We start from the raw sequence: 24,710 nt of genomic DNA, 5'->3' as shown, positions 1-24,710 counted from the left end.
GGCCCTATTGCTGAAAAAGAACACAACTCATTGAACACAGAGAAGTTGAGCTGGTGCCTAACCAGAGCCTTCACTCATACTCACTAGTGTTCATGGTACTGGAAAATATTCTGCACACTACCACAAGAGAAAGGTAAATACCAGCTATAAACCTTTAATCTACAATGGTGACCTGCCTACATGATACGCTGGTGCAATCGTGGCACAAAAGTTATGGAAGTAACCAACTACTATTTGGTTGGATTTAAGGCCCAACCCATGAGATGGAACCCATGCTCGACACTGCTCAGTGGCTAAGAACCTGAGACTAGATAGACCACAGACCTAGGAAAAAACCAAATGCTATTATTCTGCTAAAGAAATATAGCAATAAAATGACTCCTAACAACATTGTGCTGTACCCATAGATCAGTGTCTTGCTCAGCCATCATCAGAGAAACTTCCACTTGCAGTAAATGTGGGCAATGTAAAAAGTGAGAGACCTTGAAACACCTAGTCCTAAATGAGATGTTTCCATCAAACCTCTCCCCTCAGAGTTCACAAAACTTTGCAAATAGGGGGCAGAAGATTGTAAGAGCCATCAGGGATGGAGCACATTAAGAAAATAAGGCTTTCTAGACACAGCAGGACACACAACAGGGACAGCACTTGTCTGTGCCTGCCATATGGGGTCCCAGCACTGAGAAGAGAAGTGGACACAAGCACCCATTCTTCAGTCATAAGCTATCTCCAGTTGATAACTGCTAGCAAAGGAAAACTTAGTTTTCTTCAGCAGAGTTTCATTGGTTATACAAACCATACTTAAGAGCAGGCCTTGTGCCCACAGTAGATGTTTGTCTCATAATGCCTTGTCTGGGTACTTTTTTTTTTAACTTTACTGCTCTTTTGTTTGTATATTATGGCTTCTGATTTTGTGCTTTTATGGTCTCTTCTCTCTCTGCCTGTCTCACTTTCTCTGTCTCCCTCTGTGTGTCTGCATGTTTGTGTGTTTTCCTTGTTTTCCCTTTCTTTTTCTCCCTTGTTTTGTTCTATTTTGTTTTGTTTGTTTTCTAAAGGGAGAAAAAGAAGTGTGGAGCTGGACGGATGGGGAAGTGGAAAGGACCTGGGAGGGGATGAGGGACTAGAATTCATGATCCGAATACATTTTATGAAAAAAAAAATCTGTTTTCAATAAAAAAAGAAAGAAAAAAAAGTTTTTAACAGAAAAAAAAGAAGTGTGCTTATGTTCATATGCCACCATAGCAGGCTCAACATCTGGTTTCCTTGTTTCTGTTTCTTTCAAGTTGTCAAAGTGTTGTGCAATGGCAAGAGGCTGATCCTGACCCATATGACTGCTTCATTAAGTCAAATGGTTTGGTTCTGATTCCAGCATAAATGGCAGACACACGGATGGACACAAGCTGATAAACATCGAGGCCCAGCTGGATAAACCAGGTCGAAGGGCATGACGCCTTGCTGACATCCTGCAACTCCACGTTAGTGGTGGTCTGCTACCATGAATGACTCCAGGGTTTCAGGTTCTGGTTCTTAAACCCTAGAGGGGATAGTGATTTCACATTCTAAGGCCATCCAGGAAGTTGAGAGATAGTATTAAATCCAGCACAAACCAGGTTAGGGGACTGTAAACTCTTCTGGGAACTGAACCCATGTGCTTGGGCATGGCAGGCAACTCTCTACCATTATTCCCAGGCTGGAATTTTTATCCGAGTCAAAATGTAAATTTCTGGAGAAGAATGACTTTTAACTGCCCTATGATGATAATGAACAAGTGTCACTGTGTGTGTGTGTGTGTGTGTGTGTGTGTGTGTGTGTGTGTGTGTGTGTGTTTGATCATTAGGAATGTTTTCTGAAGACTATCATTGTGATTATTCTGATGGCGTTTTGCCTTTAGTGCTATTCACCAGAATAAAAAGCATGGAAGAATGCTCAAACTGAACTCATATTAAGGAATGTTTGTGTATCAGCTAAGTCTACATATATTATCTGTAATTTAATCCTTAAAATTAAAAAAGATTTCTTTTTAATTATGTATGCATATATGTGTAGGTGGGTGCATATATAAGTACAGGTGCCCAAGGAGGCCAGAGGCATCTGATCTCCCTAGAATTGGCATTTCAGACAATTGTGAATTATCCTATATGGGTTGTGAGGACCCTAGCGTGGTCCTCTATAAGAATAATGTGTGCTATTAAATGCTGATCAATCTATTAAGCCCTTTCTTTCTTTTCTTTTCTTTTTAGGGGTAAATGCTGAAAGATCAGAGAAGCAGAGCAACCAGCCACTAGGAAATTCTTACCTCTCCACCTTCTCAGACCAAAAAAGGGTTGAGCTCCTGTGTCTGACCCACCTTATCACTTCTTCTCTCCGCCCAGCCATATCACTTCCTGTCTGTTATCTATATAGACCTCCAGACCTCTATTATTAGCTAACAGCTAGCTCTACCTTCTGATCTTCAGGCAAGCTTTATTTGTGAGAGGACAAACAAAATATCAGCACACACATATACATAATTAAAATAACAAAAATCAATCTTTCAAACCACTTCTACATAAATGACTTCATGTTTTGTTTTTTTTTTCTCACTGATCCTACTGAGAACAGACAGTCCTGGAGCAACCACTGTACAGCTTTTCTTGATCTTTTCAAGGCTCAGGAGAGTGACACAAATGTAAGCCCTTTCTTAACATTTTGTGTGTGTGTGTGTGTGGTGCTGGGACTCAAACTGAGGGCTTTGTGCATAAAATTCCATAGAAAAATTTTGAAGGAGAAATTGTTCCAAATGCTTAGGTGACTGGGTGACAAAAATACATAGAGACCTTAGCTCTATATTACTATAAACTGTCCACACTATCACAACTGTAATAGAGTAAGTGGCTTTTGTTAAGCCCATGGATCTTAGACATGGAGGAAATAGTTTTTTATTTGTTATTTATCTCTGAGTAGTGTCTAATTATCCATCCTCTTGCCTCTGTCTCTTATCTTTCAAGGACTGGGATTATATGTACACCACTATGCTTGGAAAGAAATGTTCATTTTTTCTCTGTTTGATTATTGAATATTTTAGGAATACAAGAAACACTGAAATACTTTATTTCATATATTTCTCTACCATCTTTTATTCACTTCAAAGTAAAATACACCTGTGCCTGGTGGTTTATACCTATAAACTTAGCATTTGGCAAGTGGGGCTAGAAGCTACCAAGAGTGACATTCTGTCTCAAGAAACCAAAATGAAACAATAAAATTCCAATCCAAAAAAGGTGGGTCTGATTCATTTTGTGTCCTTCATCAAATAGTGGCAAATTTTCTTTCCATGTGTGCCCACATTGGTATTTATTTCATTGCCACAGGTTCATATCACTGTACTTAGTGGAGCTAGTTAAGTCCTTACTGTCTGTCAGAGACTGGGCAATAATTGAGACTTTTGGAGCAGCCTGTTTCTCATGTAATCATTTAGTTGTTGTCTTTGTCCTGGGTATGTCTATGGGTATTAGTCTATGCAGGTGGCCATGACAAACTCTCATGGACAGAGTGGCTCCTAACCAACAGAAATGTATTTTATAAGGTTCTTGAGGCCAAGAAGCCAGTATTAATGCAGACATAGTGTCTACTATAGGCCTTCTTTCTGATTTAGAGACTACTGTTTTTTTTTTCTCCCTGTTTCTCATGTGGTGGAAAGGAAAAGGATATTTACTCGTCCTGTTCATAAGGAATCTTGTCTTATGACCTAATCATACCCAAACTCCCCACTTCTTAATACCATTAATTAGAAGTTAGTATTTGAACACATTATAACAGAACATCATGGGTTCATGTCTTGATGAATACAAAGTGTATAAGTAAAACCAGAAAGTAAATGAGTGAAGAATAGTTTATTATTACAGAAAAAAGTACAGGAGCACTGGAAATAATTACCAAAGCAGTGTCTTCCCAAGCAAGCTAAACAAGAAGATTACCAGGTGTCTTGCCAGTAAACAAAGTACACAGGAGACCAAGGCAGGGATATTGCTACTTCAAGTTCAGCATGGGCTGCATAGCTAGTCTTTGTCTCAAAGGAGTTTAAAAAATCTAAGTGGCATTTGTTGGAGAAATTCATACATATTCATATAGGCATTCAGGAAAGATTTGTTGTCGCAGGTAGAGTTGGGAACGTTCTTGAGTATGCGCTGTTTAAATTCATGCTTCTTACAGGGCACATTTTAAAGAAGGGTGATAAAAGTATCTCTCCTAGGGACTGGGTTTAATGTTGAAATACACAGTTATTCTAGGCAACCAGGAGGGAAGGGGCAGGTCATTTCAGCCATTTTGGCTAGTTCTGGGCAAGTTTCTCTGATGGGCCTTATTAGCAACAGAAAATAACGTCAGAAACTGTTTTGTCATTAAAGAGAAGTATCTTTCAATTTTACAAATACAGGTGATTGTCCCTGACAATAAATATCTAGTGCCTAAAATTATGAATTTTTTTTTCAAGACAGGGTTTCTCTGTGTAGCTTTGTGCCTTTCCTGGAACTCGCTCATAGCCCAGGCTGGCCTAGAACTCACAGAGATCCGCCTGCCTCTGCCTCCCAAGTGCTGGGATTAAAGGCATGCACTACCACCGCCCAGCTCATGAATTTTGAGAGCTGCACATATTCATTCCATAACAAAGTATACTTTCCAAGGACTATGGGGTCACCATAGCTGCAAGGAACCAATTTCCAAATCCTCAAATTCCTTTAGAGGTGACTTTACAAAGAACTCCTCTTCAGTTGAGCTTTCCTACCCTCCTTTATCAACCCCTCCAAAGGAAAGCATGGCCTTCAAAAGTCAGAATTCTTACAAGCCACTCATGTGCAGAAGTCTTAAGGTTAAACAGACTAGCTAATATTTTAAATGCTGAGGTTAAAAAAATTGAGGCTGAGAAATATTTGTTTTGTTTCTGTTTTCAGAGGACTCTTGTTTAACTCTACATCCTGTAGCCTATACCTTCCCCATCCTTCTGATAGGAATTGCATGTTTAGTAATAATAATAATAATAAAATGTGATATTTTAGAAATTTACATACATAACGGGAACCTTATAGCCATCCAAGGAAATAATTTCTATTTTTGGTCATAGTTTTGTTGGGAAGAAATTCAGTATGGTAATCAATAGCAGATTTTAAGTAAAAATATTTTATGAGAGGACACAATCATTTGAGGAATATGTAATATACAATGTCAAAGAGAAACCAAATGGTAGAACAGTGTAAAAATTTCAGGGTTATATATTTTGTTTTCCTTTAAAAGTTTGAAGCTTGGTGTCGAATATCTTAAGAGTTGGATATGATAGCTGGCACACACCTGTAATCACAGCACTCACAAGGCAAAGGCTGGAGGATTTGGAGTTTAAGGCAAACTTGGGCTAAATGAAATGTGCTTTACGGCAGCTTTGGAGGTTAGAGCCTGCCTCAAACAAGCAAACAAATAAAAAAAATAAGTAAAATATTTATTAAAAACAAACCAACCAACATAACAAAATAAAACTTCTTATTGAATGAATACTGCTTATTGCATGGATGAATGATCACCAAAAGGAAATGTGATAGTGTGAAAGATTGCCCTGGTTAATGGACATCTTTCTACTACCTGCATCTCTCCACCTACAGTGCGTTCAAAGTCTACTTTGGGTATTTTCTCATAAAAGATAACCGTTTCCTTTTCTGTCTTTGCTTTGTTTTGCTCTGCAGTAGTGGGGATCAAATAACATGGTGGCACATACATAGCACTAGGGACACGGGCAGGAAGATTGTTATGAGTTTGAGGCCATATGGGATATATAGTGAGATTTAGTCTCTAAAAGTATCCAACAAAACAAAACAAAATACCTAGTAACCTAGGGTCTTGGTCATTAGAGGTGAGTGATTTACAAACCAAGTTACACCACAGCACTTGTTAACCTTTAAAATAATAAGGGTAGGAAATAGGGCTGGGGATGTATATCAGTTCATAGGACACTTGCCTAGTCTTAGCATTGTCCTTGGTCAAGTCAACTTCTCTTTGATGCAATTTCTCCAACTTTAAATGGGTATAATAATACCAACCACACAGGGGTGTTTTGAAGACTTGGGGGTGTTTTGTTGTCATTGTTTTGATTTTGTTTTATTTTGAGACTGTATATTCCTGGCTGGACTGGAGCTTGATATGTAGAGTAGGCTGACTTTGAACTTAGAGATCAACCTGCCTCTACCTCTTGAATGCCAGGGATTAAAGGGCTGCCCCATCACCTCCAGCCACTTGTGAGATGGCTTATAGGAGTATACAGCAATTGATTGGAGTGTCAACAAAGGGCCCTCCTGGATATCCATGTCTGAATCCTTAGAACCTGTGAATATGTTATCTTAAATGACAAAAAGGATTATGTAGATGTAGTTAAATTAAGGATCATGCGATAAAATGATGATCCTGGTTTATCCCATGAACTTAAAGTAATTCTAAGAGTTCAGAAAGGAAAAAGGAAGGCAAGAGAGTCAGGTTCATAATAATGAAGGACAAGAAAGGACCTGACAGACCATTGCTGGCTTTGAGAATTGACAGTTTGAGGGCACTTTTTAGAAGCTACAGAAAGCAAAGAAATGGATTTGAACCTAGAGTCCAGAGGAACATAACCATTCTGACCCCTGGACTTTAGCTTAGTGATGCTCTTTTCTAACTCTCACTCCCACAACCATAAAATAATACATTCATGTTTATTTAAGCCACCAAGTTGGTGGTAATTTGTTACAGAAGCAGCCAGACATTAATATAGTTAGGTTAGCTGTCATTACTGTATTTTCAGCTTTTTTTATTCTAGCTTTTATTGGTGTAATTTAATGCAAACACTGCTGCAAAATCAAAACGGATCTTTTTGCCTGAGTGCACACTATTTCTCAGAGAGCTGTCTTTAAAAGGAGCCCAGGTTTCCCTACAATAGACAATGGACATAAGGCCTTTTGGATAAACTGTAAGATAATTTATAGTAACCTTTTTTGGGGTTCTCCATTAACAGATGTTATCAGCCTGTGTATTGATGTGTCGCAGAAACCATTCTCTGAGGCCCTATTCAGTTCAAATCTAGTTATGGCCTTTTCCTTTTTTATCTTTTTATTGATTCTTGGTGGATTTCACATCATGTATCCTGATCCCACTCAACTCCTTGTCCCCTTGCTTCTATCCTCTGTCATTGCAACCACCCCCAAAACAAAATTTAAAAATAAAACGAAACAAAACAAAACAAAACAAAAAAACCCCCAAGAAACCCAAACCAAACCAAACCAAACCAAAACAACAACAACAACAAAAACCAAACCAAACCTCCTCCTCCTCCACCACCACCACAAACAAACAAACAAACAAACAAACAAACTCTCGTCCTGGAAGCTGTAGTGTGATCAGTGAGTTGCACAGTATACCTTTTAGTTCAAACATGATTACTTGGAAGTGTTGGCAGGGGGTTCTCGGTCTAACAGAGATCCTACAGTAGGCACCAATGAGAATGAGTGTCTGTACTGTACTAGAAGACACAGGAAAAGTGTTGGTGGATCAGAGGAAGGGTGAAAAAGTAAAAGAAAGGACAGTCCAGCCAAATACTGGTGAGAGACTGCCTCCCATCATCCATCCTTTTGAGTTTCTGCTGCAGTTATGGAAACTTTGCAAGCACCCTCGGGGGCCAGGGCGGTACACCTGCCCCTCTAGGATTGCTGTGCCTGGGGCACGCTTAGGGAAGTAGATCTGGGAGAGCGGCTACCCTGGAGGGTTGGTGGGAGACGGCAGGGTGGAGTCATGGGACGAGCAAACGGAAAGACTACATCTCCCAGGCCGCCACGCTTTCCAGATGGAGTCCTAGGGCGCTGACTGCTCCCCAGTTTCCGTAGGGAAGCGCCAGGCTACCACAGCTATTGTGCGTAGCGCTGTCGCCCTCCTCTTCCCGCTGCCGCTGCCGGGTTGTTGGAGGAAAGCTAGGTTTCCTTGCCTCTGGCTTTAACCCTTTAAGCACCAAACCCGACAGCCAGCTGGCTCCTAGGAACGAGTAGGCGGTCTCTGCAGCTGCCGAATTGTGGGCGACGAGCCCCGAAGACCCAAGGAAGATAGCCGAAGGGAGCCCATGTTCTCGGTTGGTCTCGGGCTTGGGGCTCGGCCAACGTGAAGCAGTGGCATTGGCTTTAAGAAGGGGGAGGGGAGGCGCGGTCTGCCGCTCGGGGAGTCAGAGAAGGAAGACTACGCTGGCTTGGGAGAGCGGAGAGGCGCCCCCCCCCCCCCCCGCGTCCGTGCTCTCCCCGCCTCCACCCTGGGCCGCCCAGGACTCTGCGCTGCGTGCGCTTCGGGGAGGCGATGACCAGGGGGCGTGCTGCTCGCTAGGCTGCACCCTGCCGGCGTCAGAAGGCGTTGGTAAGCATTCCCGGTCACCCACAGCCACCACCGGACTACGCGCTCCTGCTACATACACACCAGCGGACGCTCCCAAGAGTTTCATTGGAACAGGTACCTGTCCTCCAAAGGGAGTGGGGCTGGTTCGCCTAAAAGTGGCTCCTGAACGCACGCCACTAGATCTATTCTGCTGATTGTGCCACTGATGCTCTCGCTCTTTGTCTCTAACCCCTAGTCCCTCCGCTATCGTAACCATGGGGCATCCCCCGCTGGAGTTCAGCGACTGCTACCTCGACAGCCCCGATTTCCGCGAGAGGCTCAAGTATTATGAACAGGAGCTGGAAAGGACCAATAAATTTATCAAAGATGTGATCAAAGACGGCAGCGCGCTTATCAGCGCTATGAGAAGTAAGTGGAAGGCTTCCTTGAGCTGTTTCTCTGAGTAGGTGGTTCTGGCCTTTAAACCTTTCCATACCACAGGGGGAAGGGAGGATCTGCAGTGACTCTCAGCCCAGGTCTCTGAGTCTGATGGTTTTCCGAACCTTTGAGAGTGGGGTCAGTAAAAGTGGAAAGTGGTGCAGACAAGCAGGACTTTGGCCTTTCCCTTTAGTGGCCCTGACCTTCCCAGACTTAATGTGTAGCTGGGACAGGGACCCTCTTGCTTTGCAGTTACTCTTACTTAGCAGATCCTTATTGAAAATGATAGTCTACCCAACCGGTCAGACATGCCCTGTCTGGTACAAGGTGACTTCCATGCTGACCAAGGACCTACTCCAGTACTCCCTAAAGAATTGGGAATTAAGGCTGATATCCAGTATAATGATTTTTGTTCTAGACTCTGCTTATTACAGAAAATTGTGGGGCAGTAAAAAATTACCCTTCCCAAATCACTTTCTAAGGAGAGCACCTTTGCCCTCCCCCGAGATTTTTTTTTATATATTGTTAATGTCATAGTTAGTCCAAGTTCAGGATTATTGGTTGGCTTCACATACAACTGAATTCTGCTTCAGTGTGGAACAAAGACCTATCAAGTTCATGGTCCAAGGGGTCCAAATCCCCTGGGTGTAAAATACAGGGATACGGTGTGGGGTTGCTGCGCTGAAAGGACCTTACCAAGCTTTGCTTTTTCAGAGGTCACGACTTCCTCACTTATGGGACTGTTTTTTCCTCCTCTCTGTAGGCTTTTATTTCTGCTGGTTGTCAGGAGGCTCAGAGAAAAAGAAAGAATAATAAACACCCCCAAGAGTATAAGTAAGCCAACCCCTTGTGCCAAAATATATACCCAGAAGAATGGAGGGTAATGATTAAGTAGAGTGATGATTAATTATTTTTTTCTCTCCTTGGTTGAAAGATAACTGTGAAGGGTAAAGTCATTGTGAAGGAGTCTCTCTATGCCTTTAACTTTGTATTGAGTGGATTTGCTCCCCACCCCATCCCATGTCAAGGTTATATGGCCCCTTGTGGCGGGCTGTTATAGCCAAGCAACAATGGAGAGAGTCTTAAAAGCTTTGATGCCACAAGAAGTGCTGCAAGCCAGCATTTCCCGTGTAGCAGTTCTCGATTGTGGTTGGGCAGACTCTGTAAACCGTTCCTTCGAGTTCTTTAATTGAGTTTGATCAGTTAATGCTTTGTTGTCCAGTCACCTGGTTAATAGTAAACTTGTGTTAGCACCTTGAAGATGGAATATTTGAAATGCTGATCCTTGCAGACTTGTGGGCTAGGCTTTTGGGTGTGTCTTCTCTTGATAGAGTTCATTGAGAGGTTGAGGATATGGAGGTTGTGCCACAGAAGTGGCAACTTGAGGACTCTGAAAGGAAAAGGGGGGTCTCTTCGGATTGCAGATTTCTTCTTATTGCAAACTGCTTGGTGTAGTATTCCCCATAAAAGAAAGCCCATTATAAAAGTGCTAGTTAAGAGGGAGTTTTGTAACGTGTATGGCAAGCTGAAATTGTGCTAAAAATGATCAGCTAAGTCATATCTAAGTGATTAAGCTTTGTCAGAAAAAAAAATCGATTCAATGAGGCATTTTGGGGAAAGGCAAATGTTTTTTTCTCTAGTTCCGGTCTTTGCATATACTAGCTACATACATAGGTCCTGGTTTGGGGGAACAGGCTCTTAATTTGTAGGTGGTTCTGGCTTCGAGCTGCTGGTCTTTCTGCCTTAGCTTTCCTAGTGCTGGTTTATAAGCATGCAAATGTTTTGTAAATTAAGAGGCAAGTAGTGGGGTTTCTTCTTTTCGGATTTATGAGACGAAGAATGGGCTCAGATCTTTGTGTAGATTAAAATGGGATGGGGAGGTACTAAAACCGCCATGACTAAACCTTGCCTTGTTGCTTTTCTTTAAGCTCCACAGGCTTGAAATACTTGGGCAGCTAAAGGCACACATGGAATTGCTTCCTACTGTCTGTGGCACAGTAGTGTTTGCTCCCCACACTGCTTTTCCACACTGTGACAGCTCAGCCATTGTTTTCCAGGGGAGGTAGGGTGGATGCAAAACACAGGTGTGCTCTCCTCCCAAGTGAAGGAAAGATGAAAATATCCCACTGGAATTGGATTTTGAAGACCTGGGTTACAGTCGTGGCTTCCCCATTTTGGGATCTGGCACAAACTCTTTCAACTGTGAAATGTAATTCAAAAATTAAGAAAAAAATCTTTAAGAAGAGATAAATGTTAAAGTACCCCAAATTTAGTTAACACTGGATAATGTTATGGTAACATACACCAATAGATTTGTACAATATGAAATTGGTGGTGGGCTGGGCATGTAGCTCAGTGATAGAGTGTTTGCCTACTATGTGCAATGCCCTGCATTCCATCCATCATACTGGAATTTTTAAAAGCCATTGCTATAATAATGGTGGTAATTATATCCACCTCACAAGGTAGTTGTGAGTCTTAAGGGGACTAATTCTAAAAGTATTTTGTAAAATGGAAATGACGAAAACAAGTACATTGTTGCTAGTCTATCTTTTGGTCACTAAGACATTTCTTGATGAATGTATAATTTTCAGTAAAGTTCAGAAAAGAAACACATAAACAGCCTTTTGCCTTGTTATCTTGTTGGAAAAGCCCACTCATCTGGACACAACTCGGTAATGAGTTTTGTATTCATGCATATGGATCCATCTTAGCATCTGGAACCTGGCAATACAAGGCAGGACAATGATTGATACTTAACTAAATTGCATGCTTGCAAACCTTGAGACATGGCGTGGTAGCTGCAAAACTCATCTGTAATTTTCTTTCAGGTTGTTAACCTAGGTGAAACTTTATGTCAATACTTTATCTCACTGTGTGATTTTTGCACAGAGCTCTGGATAAGGCTTTACACAACAAACATGTTTGACTACTAGTGCTGCGTTAAATGTGGGCCTGTTTGAATACTGTGCTGCTTAGTTTTTTTTTGTCAACTTGACGCAGCCAGAGTCATCTGGGAAGAGGGAAACACAATTGAGGGATTGCCTCCATCAGACTGTCTGTAGGGGTATTTTCTTGATTGTTATATGGGAGATCCCAGCCCACTGTGGGCAGTGCCACCTCTGGGCAGTTGGTACTGAGTGGATGGCGTAAATAAGCAAGCCAGAAAGCAGTGTCCTTTCCATTATCCTCTGCTTCAGTTCCTGCCTCCAGGTTCCTGTCCTCAGTGATGGACTGTGACCTGGGAATTATAAGCAGAAATAAACTGTTTCCTCCCCAGGTTGCTCTGGCCAGTGCTGCTATCACAGCAACAGAAAGCAAAACTAGGACAGATACTTAGGTTTACTTAATTTGTTGTTCCAACACCTGCCTCCTTTGATGGGTGCCTGATCCCTCCCTCAAATGTGATGTATTTATAATTGTTGGATCATATGATGATTATAACTTAAACTGATAGAAAATAGAGCACTGTCACTCTGAAAGATGGAGACTGTATTGTCTGCTTTTCTATGGTCCTTTGTGCTTTCTCTGTCTGTCTGTCTGTCTCTGTCTCTGTCTGTCTCTGTCTCTCTCTCTGTCTCTCTCTCTCTCTCTCTCTCTCTCTCTCTCTCTCTCTCTCTGTGCATACATGTGTGCTGAGGATAGAACACAGGGCCTTGTGCATGCTGGACAAGTCCACTCCTACTAATCTATATTCCTGTGTCTCTCCTTTTTTATGTTGACGGTTTTAGTCCTGTTGATGTTACTGAATATTTGCTGAACACCAAGGTTAGGCATTGTTCAGTATAAATGATATGGCCCATTGCTTATATGGCCCCAGAAACCTGAGACAGACACTTAAGGTAGACTATATATAGTTCATGGACCAAATACCATTCATTCAGTAAATACCTGTGCACATACTATGTTCTAATCTTTGTTCAGATGACTGTTAAATATACAGAATGAGTCACAGGTGGATATTGACCTCAGGAAGCTCCAAGACAAGTAGGGGAGATATATAGAGGAGAAATTACTGCTGCATAAGGTACTAAAGTTCAGAGCTTTAGAGTTGGATGGTGGGCATGATTGTATGTGACATTAGAGAGAGGGAGAGAGCTCATTTCTTGGTGGAAGACAGAGGGAGCAAAGGAGGAAATAGCATTGGAGCTTGGCAGAATTAACAGCACTTTGACTTATTAAGCTGTTCTCGTATACCAGTGATTCCTTAATTAAAATTTTTTTAGATGTTGCACTTTATGGACAGGCTATACCAAAAGAAATGTCTAGGCAGGAGTGTATTTTTTGGGAAGAGTCACAGAGAGATTATCAAGGGTAATGAGTTAGCATTCTTACACAAATGTTTGGGACTTATTTTTTTTTTTTTAGACAGGGCCTCATGTAACTCAGGCTCACGTTGAATTCACTATGTATCCCAGGCTGGCCTTGACTTTATTATCTTTCTTTGTTAGTGGGTCAAGAGCTGTGATTAGAGGGGTGTGCCACCAAACTTGACTATATTTGTGACATTTAACATGTTTTGCTTTTTTTTTGGACAGGATCTTGTTCTGTAGCCCAGGTTTACCTTGAGCAGGCTAGTTAGCCCAGGCTAACTTCAAACTTTATATCCTTCCTGCTTCAATTTCCTGAATGCTAGGTATACAGGAATGAGCAACCACACCCAACTTTAGAGTATAATATTTGAGATGATACACTCTAGATAGCTCAGGCAGGCTTTAGGCTCAAATTTCTCCCACCTCAGCTTCCTGAGTGCTGGAATTATAGGCCTGTGTCACCTTCCCTGCCTATGTTTTTTATATAGCTTAGGATCAATAAATCTTGTCTGTAAAAATATCATATTCCAGACCAATGGCTGGGATGGCTATCCACTACATATGTGTTTTAGACTTTAAGGCCATGCACTCACTCATAATTACCTCTGCTGTTGTGTGAAAGCAGCCATAGAGAAAGAGTCAGTGAAACAAGCATTGTAAGAAAACTTACGGGCTGGACAGATGGCTCAGAGGTTAAGAGCACTGGCTGCTCTTCCAGAGGTCCTGAGTTCAATTCCCAGCACCTACATGGTGGCTCACAACCATCTATACTGAGATCTGGTGCCCTCTTCAGGCACACAGGAGTATATACAGCCAGATTATATACTGCATATAATGAATGAATGAATGAATAAGTAAACTGCATAATAAATAAATAAATAAATAAATAAATAAATAAATAAATCTTAAAAAAGAAAAAAAAACTTACTAGCATTGAAATGTGATTTTTCTGACACTTCACATGTCACGATATTTTATTCCTTAGAATTTTGTCAAGCATTAAAACTATCACTAGTGGTGGCATATGCACCCAGCACTCGGGAAATAAAGGCAGGAAAACCGAGAGTTCAGAGCAAACCTGGGACGGAACGGATTGTAGGACATCCTGGGATGTAACGGAGAGATCCTGTGCCTAAAAAAAAATATCAAAAGAAAACTTCCCTAAAAATGTGAGAACCATTTTTAGTGCTACTGGGGGAGGAAGGGTGACATATAAAAATAGTAAGCTGGGCTTATTTTCTCAGCTGCAGTTTGCAGACCTTTGGTAAAGCTATTGAAGTGGACTTTTACTGGCAATCCAGAAAGTGTAATTATTGGTAGGCTGGAATGCAATATCTCATATTTTCTAGTAAATAATTTTATTTTGGTGTGCTATGAATTATGTCTGCTGTGAATCCAAGGATCCCAGGCTCAAAGGAGACAAGAAGGAAGGACGAAACTGCTGGAAATGGGTTAATGGGGCTGGAGTACCTATGGGGAAAATCTAAGTCTCACCACCTTCAAGAAGCTGTTACATTCTTAGTTCATGATTTTCAAATGTTCATTTGCTGGTGTTATTTTCTTTTTCTTTTTTGGTGTGACAGAGTCTTGCTAGATAACCCAGGCTAGACTCAAAGTTGTAGCAATCTTCTTGCCGCACCCTCCTAAATTCTGAGATTACAGGTATGTATCAAAACATCCACAAAGTCTATCATTATTGTTTTAGCAAAAGAAAACTCTTTTTTCTTTTTGCAGTGCTAGTCATGGAGTCTAGGGCCTCACACATGCTAGAGAAGTGCTCTGCTACTGGGCTGTAGCTCTAGTACAAGCCAACGTTGTCTGTAGGCTAGACGGAATGAATTATAATCCCTGGGCTACACCATCTAGATGTATTAGCCAGCAAGGCTTGGCCTCTTATATGCTAGGGAAAGGGAGTGTGACAGTCTTTAGGGAGAAAGATTCCAAGACTAGAAATTGTTTGGGATTTAGCAAAGGGAGGATTATAATATAATGGCAAGGGATCCTAGTTGGTTATGATGTGGTTTGCTTTCTCTTCGAAAATTCCATTGTGTATAGTAGTTTAACAATTTCAGAAAGGAATGATTAGACTAGTTATGGAATTCATGTTTACATCAGTTTTTACCAAAATACTTCAGCGCACAAGGGAGTATTCAAACAAAAAGAAAACAAAATTTAGTTTTTCAAAACGAAGGGTAATACCATGCATATATAAAACAGATGTCAGAAAACATACATAACCATTATTCATATGTTGTTTTGGATCCAAAATAACAGAGCATGCTGGCATACCTGTGATCTCAGCACTCAGAAGTTAGTGGCAGGAGGATCAGGAATTCAAAGTCATCCTCAGCTATGTAGTGATTTTGAGGCTAGCCTGTGATCCATGAGCCCCTGTCTCAGAAAAACAAAAAAACAAAAAAACAAACAAATAAATAAAGGAGTCTAGCCTGGGGTGGTGGCATACATATGAAATCCCAGTACTTGTGAGATGGAGGCGGGCATATAAGGAGCTCAAGGTCATCATCTTTGGCTATGTATAATTTGAGGCCAGCCTATGCTACATGAGCCCCTCCATGTCTCAAGGAAAAAAAAATCCCAAAGGTGTGTTAGTCTTTTCATGTTGCTGTGATAAAGTACCCTGACAAAATTAAGCTAAGAGAGAAAGGGTTTCTTTTAGTTGTGGTATAATCTGTCATGGGGGGAGGTGAAGGTATCAGGAATTTGAAGCAGCTGCATCCACAGCCAGAAACAGAGACAGACGAACATGTGCTGCTGCTCAGTCCCTTTTCTCCACCTGTACAGTCCTGCATCCCCTGCCATGATTGCTCCTGCCTCTAATTAAGATGAGTCTTTCCAAATCACTTAATCAAGATAAATCAAGATAACCCACCACAGGACTGCCAGAAGCCCATCTTTCACTGATTCTAGATTCTGTCAAGTTAAAAATAAACATTGACCATCACAGATGCATTCTGTACCAAAAATGTACATGAAGTTGATAAATTGGTTATAGTATAATTTGTGTTATTTTGATACCATAGCCTTAATATTTTTAAAAGAAAACCACTTCTTTACAGTCTGCACTTTATTTTTTTATTTTGAGAGTTAATTACTATTTTTTCCTTTGATATACATTTGAAGACAAGCATTTTACATGATACACTAAAGTTACCTTTGGTACCTTTTCAGTTTAGAATTGGCAACTCTGATGCCTATCTGTGGATTGTTTTCCTTGGAGGATAGGCTGCTTCCAAGTCTGCTATTAGCCACCTGTGTGGTCTTTAGTAAACCTTTGACTTTTGAGTATGGGTTTTCTCATTTACAGAATTAGAGGACTTCTCGGTGATCACAAGGGTTCCTTTTGGATTTAGCATTCTGTTTTCTGGTTACCATTGCTTTACTCAGAAAAAAAAAAACTACCTGAAATGATTGTGTCAGAATCAAACAAATGCATCTTGATTCTAAGAGAGTATGTTACAGGAAAAACAAAACTAATATATCCATCATGGATAGGCAACTTGAATTACACTGGCCTATTTGAGTGTGAACTTGTCAAGTGTTTTTTTGGGGAGGTGTCAAGCTGATGCCTTTCAGTTCTGCCCAGAATAGCTGGGACTCTCTGCGGAGGTGGGTTTAGTACCATGATACACAGGAGTGTGATATGATGTATGTTCTTACAAGTTCAACTGTCTTTATTTCACTGATACTTAGTTAATGCCGTTGAGCATGCAGAGTTGTTTTAAGCCCCCAGAGTAAGTTGATCAATTTGCTGGTGTGTGATTTAAGACTGCTTTAATAGATATGAAACAGAACTCAGTGGCATTTAATGCAGCTGTATCACCATGTTTGTTAGAAAGTCTTCCGAAGATTTACATGGCAGAGTAGCTGGACTGAGGGTACTGTGGGGACTATGATGGAAAAATATGACAATTTATGAGCAATAATTTCATTAGGGGTGGAGGAGTAGTGCTGCGGCAGGGTACTAATGATTTTAGCTTGACTTGCCTACTAAGGAAAGTTTTCCAATCAGGCTTAAGGATGATGAAGGAAAATGACTTTCCAACGTAGCCCAAACCATTTGTTCAATCTGGCATCTGTTTCTCTAATCAGCACTACAGAATTTTCCTAAAAGCTCATGAGGACCTGGAAAGATACACAGTTTTCCAGGGGAGTACTCTGGAAATCTGAAGTTGATTTTTTTTCCTAGTCAGCCAGAGAGGATCCTTATGAGGTGTTATCAGGCTTACATCAAGTCCTAGACCTTGGGCAATGTAAAGGCAGAATTCAATTTAATTCAACAAAGATTTACTAATCACCTACTGTGTGTTAGTACTGCCCTGGAGATTAGGGATATAGTGGTGAATAGAGCTGCTCTCTTGGAGCACACAGTAAATATCTAGTTATCTACTTATGTCAAGACAGTTTTGAGGAGGGGTATGAAGAGGAAGTTCAGGGTGAGATATCTGTCATATCTTTTGAAGTTGAGATTTGTGGGGTAAGAAAGGGGAATTTGACAGTTACAATGTGTTACCTATTGGCAAGAGGAAACCAAGTCAAACAGACCTGTGTTTCACTACTTTAATAATGACCTTGGTACTGAGCAAGACATTAATATTTTCTTTTCCTTTTGGTGTTTTGAGACAAAGTCTTACTATGTAGATTATGTTGGCCATAAACTTTTAAAATATTTTTTCTTTTTATTTTCTGTATACTGATGTATGTGTGTGTGTGTGTGTGTTTGTGTGTGTGTGTGTGTGTGTGTGTGTGTGTGTGTGTGTGTGTGTGTTATGTAGTTGTGTGCATAGCTACCTTATTTTAAATAACTACTACATTTTAGTTTATTTGGTGTGGAGGTATGACTGTGTGCTGGCATGAGCAGGTCACTATCAGAGGACAGTTGCAGGAGTCCATTCTCTCCTTCCACCATGTAGGTCCAGAGGACTAAACTCAGCTCATTGGGCTTGGTGGCTAGTGTGTTTATCGGCTGGGCCACCCCACTTGCCCTTCACCTTAGTGTTTGAGACAGGGCCTCTCACTGAACCTGATGCTCACCAATTTTGCAAGGCTGTCTAGCTGATGAGCCTGAGGGATCCTTCTGTTTCTGTCCCCTCCGTGTTGGTGACACAGATACATACTGCCACACCTAGATTTTTATGAACTCGGGTCCCCAGCCTTGTGTGTCTGGCGCGACACTGCCGTCTCTGTAGCCCCTGCCTTCTGTTTAACTTGCTTGAGTTTCTAAAGTGGTAAGGTTGCAGTTATGTGCCATGATGCCCTGCTTCTTTTTCCTCCTCCTGTGTCATACTTCCCTATTTTTTCTCCCTAGAGGCGAGCACTGCCAGTAGTTTGTCTATCCTTCAAAAGATGACTTTATTTCAGTACTTCCTTCAGTTTCTGTTTCTCTAGGAGTGCATTCCAATATAGGCAAATCTGAGCTACTCTGGGACAAGCTTTCTTCAGTATTATGTCTGGAGGAGACCAGACACCAAGGTCCGTGCCTGTGATCTCAGCACTTGGGGACTGTAAGTTTGAGGCCAACCCGGGCTACATAGCAAGATCCCATCACATTTTTTTTTAAATGCCCCTGGATGGACTATAGACTAAAGAAGCCTGAAAAGCCACTTCTGCCTAAAAGCAAATGGGCACTGACCCTGCACAAATAAGGTCAAATAAAACTTTTCAGAACTCTAGTTATCTATTAAAGGCAACAATAATATAAGCTTGTTTGTTGAAGAAAAACTGCTGGACCTCTTTAACAGCCATGTTGTAGCCTCCGTTACCTCCTCCTTAACTTTAGGGTAGTGTTGAAAATGGAAGCTTAGTAGTAATGGTAGCCTTGCTGCATCTGAGGACGTAAGATAGGATCCTGGCATTCCTAAACCCAGAGCCTTGTCATATTTAATCACCTTTGAAGATGACTAGAAGAGGTTCATTCATGGGGCTGCTTTTTACTGCACCTAGTATAGTTGGCTTGCTGGGAACAAATCTCATCTCCACAGTGTTGACATCACAGCTACCTGAGACTTCTGTATCAGTCAGGGCAAGGAAGACCTTGAACCAAAACATGAAAGAAATAATTGGGAGTTCCAACCTATATGAGAGGACATATCATTATTTTAGTTAGGCAGGGAAATGGGGCAGGAAAAGGAAATAAAAAGCATTCAGATGGAAATAAGTAATAAAGCCATGTCTATCATCATAGGACATGATACTGTGTATAGCAGTGGGTCTCAACCTTCCTAATGCTGTGGCCCTTTAATACAGTTCCTCATGTTGTGGTGATCCCCACTGTAAACTTATTTCATTACTACTTAGTAACTATAATTTTGCTACTGTTATGAATTGTAATGTAAATATCTGATCTGCGACCCTTATGGGGCTGTAACCCACAGGTTGAGAAACATTGGTGTGTAGCCTGGAGAATTTGCAGAGGATTACTCAAGGTGATAAGTGTAGAAGGGTCGTAGGATGCAAGGTAGTATAAAAAAATCAATTGTATTTCTTGATGTTGAGTGTTCTGAATTTGAACTGAGAAAAATATTATTCACAATAGCACCAAAGGAATAAAATCTTTACAAATGAAAAGTTAAGAAAAATATGATATTCATTTATCTATGTGTGTATGTGTGTGCATATACACAGAGATTAGAGGACAAGATGGAACTCTGCATCCCGAGTGATAGGATTAAAGGCGTGTGTGCCACTACTGTCTGGCCTCTATGTCTAATCTAGTGGCTGTTCTGCTCTCTGACCCCCAGATAAGTTTATTAGGGTACACATTCTATCAACCACAGTGGGAAAGTGGGGAGTTAGGAGAAGGAAAACCATAATTAGAATATATTGTGTGAAAAAATACTTTTCAATTAAAAAAGACAAAATTTGTTATGATGGCAATATATTCCACCTGATCTACAGAGTCAACACTGTCTCTAGCAAAGTGCTAGTAGCTTTGTTATGGAAATTCATTAGCATCTTATACCATAGTTCAGGCTGGCCTATAATTTATTATGTGGTATAGGCTGGTTTTGAATTTGTGATAATCCTTCCCTCCTGGGTGATGGGAAGTAAGAGCCATCATACGAGACAAAATGCACAAACATTTTAACATTAATATAGAAAGGAAGGGACCCATGTCAGACAAAACCATTTTGAAAAAGAACTTAGAGAACTTGCCCCACTCAATTTCAAAGCATTTTGTTGAGCTGTGCCTATCAATAAATGCTTAAGAGGTCAGTGGAGTACAGTATTGGGGAACTAAAACCTCACATTGATGGTCAGTTGAATTTTATCAATGAGTAAAAGAAGAGGCATCTTGGATCAGCCCAATGGTTATCCACTAAAATGCTGTTGGTACACCAAAATGAACTAAAATGGATGAGATACTTAATAGTAAGAACTAGAAGTGTAAAAATCTTGAAAGAAAGTGAGGTTTTAAAACTTTTTGACTTTGAATCAGACAGTGCTTTCTTATTTGTGATGCAAGTGACAAATGGTAAACTTGGTAAGTTGGAGTTCTACAAGGTAAATTTTGTAGTAGAAATAATTGTATTCAGAAAAAAAGACTGGAGCCCAATTATCCTGTCTAGAACTTCTAGTACACTTCCACAAAAAGGGAAAACTGAAAAGTTATGTTTGATAACACACACACACACACACACACACACACACACACACACAATTTTATACACATGCATGCACACATATATACATGTATGTGAATAATGCTTACAATTCAGTTTAAAAAATCCAATTAAATGATAAAAGTAGGTGGCTCAGTGGTTAAGAGCACTGGCTGCTCTTCCAAAGGATCCAGGTTCAATTCCCAGGACCCACGTGGCAGCTAAGAGCTGTCTGTAACTCCAATTGTAGGGGATCCAACACCCTCATACAGACATACATGCAGACAAAACACCAATGCACTAAAAATAAGTTAAAAAAGAAAAAAGTGACAAAAGTAGCCAAGCATGGTGGTACACACCTTCACTTCTATCCCTCAGGAAGTTGAGGCAGGAGTGTCAGGAGCTCAAGGTCATTCTTAGATACATAGTTCATTCAAGACCACAAAAAAAAAAAAAAAAAAAAAAAATTAGGGCAAGCAAGCTTGGAGGCACTTAACTTCAAGCTTGAATACTGGATTTCCATCTCTGGTACCCACTGTGGTGAAAGGAGAGAACAGAGGCCTGTAAGTATTCCTCTGGCTTCCACATGCTTGCTGCATCATGTATGCACCCACGCACACACATACATACCTAAATAAATGTGAAAATAGAACCAAGCAGTAACAAAGACAAACAGTAAACATGTGACCAGTTGAGTTCAGTGAGATGGCTCAGTAGGAGAGGGTGCTTGTTGCCAAGCCTGATGCCCTGCATTCCATTCCTGGAACCCATGTGGAAGGAGAGAATCTACTAGTGTGGTACTTTTGCACCATTAAGCTTAGCTAAAAATCATTCTTCAGGGAAATGCAAGTGAAAACCACAATAAGATCTCACAGCTCATCCACTAGGGTGGCTATAATAGCAAGACAAAACCTTATTGGAGAATTTGCAACCCTTATTTACTGTTGGTATGCATAGCTAATCTTTGGCAATTCTTCAAAAATAGTTAGGCAGTTACCCCACAAATGAACAATTCTACTATATTATCTGTCTGTCTATATATCTATCAGAATTACTATTATTTATAATGAGCAAAAGTGGGAAATCACCTAAATGTCCATTAACTGAGAGGTGAATACACAATGAAAAGCCATTTATAAAAGACTACGTATTGTTTATGATTCCTTTCCAGTAAGCCGGCCTGCTAGAATATACCAGGCTAGTGTTTGCTCAGGGTTGAAGGGTTAAAATGTACTGTGTCTGGTAATGACAAAGAAAAGTAATGTGAAATCAGGGCATAAGAGTCCCTTTGGAAAGAAAGCCTCTGTGTGATCTCATTTACTGGGATCTTAATATCAAAGTGATAAATCTCGCTTTTCTAACATGGTGACCAAGATTCTTTAAGTGTTTATAGAAATATATATGAATATTAAATATATGTAAATATTAACAATGCAGGTAACCGAATAAATAGATATACATGAAAAAAATGTACTGTGACTGTCAGTGGGTGAAGAGTGTCTTTTTTGAAATTGTGCATATTTCTTATTTACAGTATGATGGTGGTTTTGCAGTTTTGTGAGTATACTAAAGCCCACCTAGTTTTGCACTGGGTGAATTTTATGGTCCATAAGTAGTAACTTTGTGCTGTGTGTAAAACATACAATGACACTGTGTTTGGAAAAGTAGAAGTGCTTGTCTTATAAACTTAGATATGTCCTTGGTTCTCCCTTGTAGCAAACTTGAAAGGCTGTTTTGAAAGATTCACATCTGTAGCATTGGGTTTATATCCAGGCAAAAGGAAGCCAAGAGAGAGAATTACTCCTTTTGTGACCAGGAGGAGCTAGAGCCCAATTTGGGACTAGCATGGGCTTTCCTGGTTTCCCATTCTAGGCATATTCTTCACTGTACTCTGAAGCAGGTACCTTGCTTCGATGTGTTTGGACACTCTTTGTTGGGGCTGGGGAGTGTGTTTGTTTGAAATGACCCAGTTGGCAGCAAGATACTCTATTAGTGGGAAGTTCTCCTTTATTCTTTGCCTGTATCATGGCTGAGATCAGGTGTCTTCCCTGCTGAGCAGTCTCCTGCCACCCTAATTAGCATTTGATGGTGTTTTCTTTCCTTTTTATCGAATGGTAATATATCTTGGTGGTGTGATACCTGCCCTTCTTTGTTACTTCCCTAGGAGTCTAGAGTAGTTGGTAGAGCAGTTCTAGGAGCCTCTCTGCTCATCTGTTGACCTAATGCAAACAGCTGCTTTTTGTGTCGTGTGTAGTATACACTGGGAAATGTGTGGCATTACTCATGGGTGACAAATTCCTCTCCCCTCGCAACATTATTTTTGTCCTAGGGAGGCATGGAATTTCTCACAAGTGGCAAGCAGTAGGCCCAACAGTACAGCACCATATTAGGAACTTCACGAAAGGCAGTTCTTTTGCAAAAGGTTTTCATTAAGGACTTCCCAGAGGCAAGAGGGCCCACACATAGCTTCCAACTCTCTTTCCAGAGCCAGGCTGTCGTGGAAATGCCTTTCTCCATGACTGTAAAAATATGTACTATACATGTGACAGTGGACAGCTGGAGACTAATACCGAATTCACCCATCCCTAATTTGTTAGGTGGAGGAGGACAGTGAGGAACAGTCCGTGGAGGTGCTTTGCAGTTGCCCCTTACAATTTTCTTTAGAGTAGAGAAATCAGCAACAGGAGGGTTGTAAGGTGAGTCCCTGCCTAGTGGACATGTTGCGTTTCTCTTGGCCTTGAAACACCAGTGTGGCCATCTCCTATTCAGTTGATTTGGTGAGGTTGTCTTTAGAAGTGCATGCCACTTTTTCAGGCTCTGTGGGATGCTTGTGAGTGGTACTAGATGGGGAACGAAGAGGGAGCCGTGTGCTGATTGGCAGGCAGCTCAGCCAGGGCTTGCAGAGTTTTGTTGGTGGAATGGAAGGAGGGAGAAAGCTGGGGCTTCCTGGCATTGTCTCTGCTTCTCTGTTGTGAAGAACAGATGCTGTTTAACCATTTCCATTCCTTCTCTTGTTTTCTTTTGCCCAGGCTGGTCTCCAGCAATCCTCCCCTTTCACTTACCAAGTAGCTGGGAGGTAAGGACCATTGTATCGGGACCATTGTCTTACTGGGTAGCCCACTCGTGACAAACTCATGAACCTTCTGGGATTACAGGCCTGTATCACCGCGTCCCCTTTCCCGGGTTTCTCACCAATGGGCAGTGTCTTGTCAGAAATAGACTCAGTGCAAAGGGCCTTTGTGACATGTCATTAAACTCTTCCATACTTGAGATGAGGAAACTGAGGGCCAAGATATATCTTAGAGCCAGTTAATCACAGAATCAGCACTGAACCTAATACCTGTCCCATCGCCATGCTTTGGGTACAATAGTACCAACCTCTGCTTGCTGAGCTGCATTTTTATTTTCAGAATCATTTTTACCTTGTGAGAGTCTCTTGGGCACTTCTACCCAAGAATGCACCTCCAGTGTGCAGGCCTATGTACAACCATAGAACCACACATTGTACAGATCTGCTGGAATGGAGTAGGGGGAGGTTCAATGAGTCTGAAGTGAAAGCTGTAGTTGTTTTTTTTTTTTTTTGGTTGATTTCTGCATGCCAGAACCTGGTGCTATCAAAGATCACGAGAACTTCTTTCTCTGAGCACTCTCAATCTGTGAGGGGGGAGAAGTAATTCTAATACAGGCCAGTTGGCGTTTCAGTACAACCATGTTTGTCTTGGGTAACAAGGTAAAGGGGTGTGTGTGTGTGTGTGTGTGTGTGTGTGTGTGTGTGTGTGTGTGTGTGAGAGAGAGAGAGAGAGAGAGAGAGAGAGAGAGAGAGAGAGAGGAGAGATTGATTTTGCATGTGGATCAGAGTGTAAACTATCATTTCCAAAGTACTTTATAATACACAAGGTCTTTTCCTTAAATGATAATTTTATTTATTCTTTGGGAATTTATATTTTATATATTTTGATCTTATTCTTTTTCTCTTCCCCAGCTCCTCCCAGGTCCC

General features: G+C 41.0%; 1 protein-coding gene across 1 annotated transcript in view; it reads left to right on the top strand.

Moving 5' to 3' along the window:
• Nucleotides 1-7,820: 7,820 nt before the first annotated feature.
• Ophn1 (oligophrenin 1) overlaps nucleotides 7,821-24,710 on the top strand; it is a 317,225-nt gene continuing 300,335 nt past the window's right edge. Inside the window, exons 1-2 of the mRNA XM_036174204.1 lie at nucleotides 7,821-8,478; nucleotides 8,600-8,772. Of these exons, the coding sequence (XP_036030097.1) occupies nucleotides 8,619-8,772 (154 nt within the window). The 5' untranslated portion in view covers nucleotides 7,821-8,478; nucleotides 8,600-8,618. The remainder of the gene's footprint in view (nucleotides 8,479-8,599; nucleotides 8,773-24,710) is intronic.

This window comes from Onychomys torridus, chromosome X, assembly GCF_903995425.1.
Source record: "Onychomys torridus chromosome X, mOncTor1.1, whole genome shotgun sequence".
NCBI classification, from domain to species: Eukaryota; Metazoa; Chordata; class Mammalia; order Rodentia; family Cricetidae; genus Onychomys; species Onychomys torridus.
This window is presented reverse-complemented; position numbering and strand designations above follow the sequence as displayed.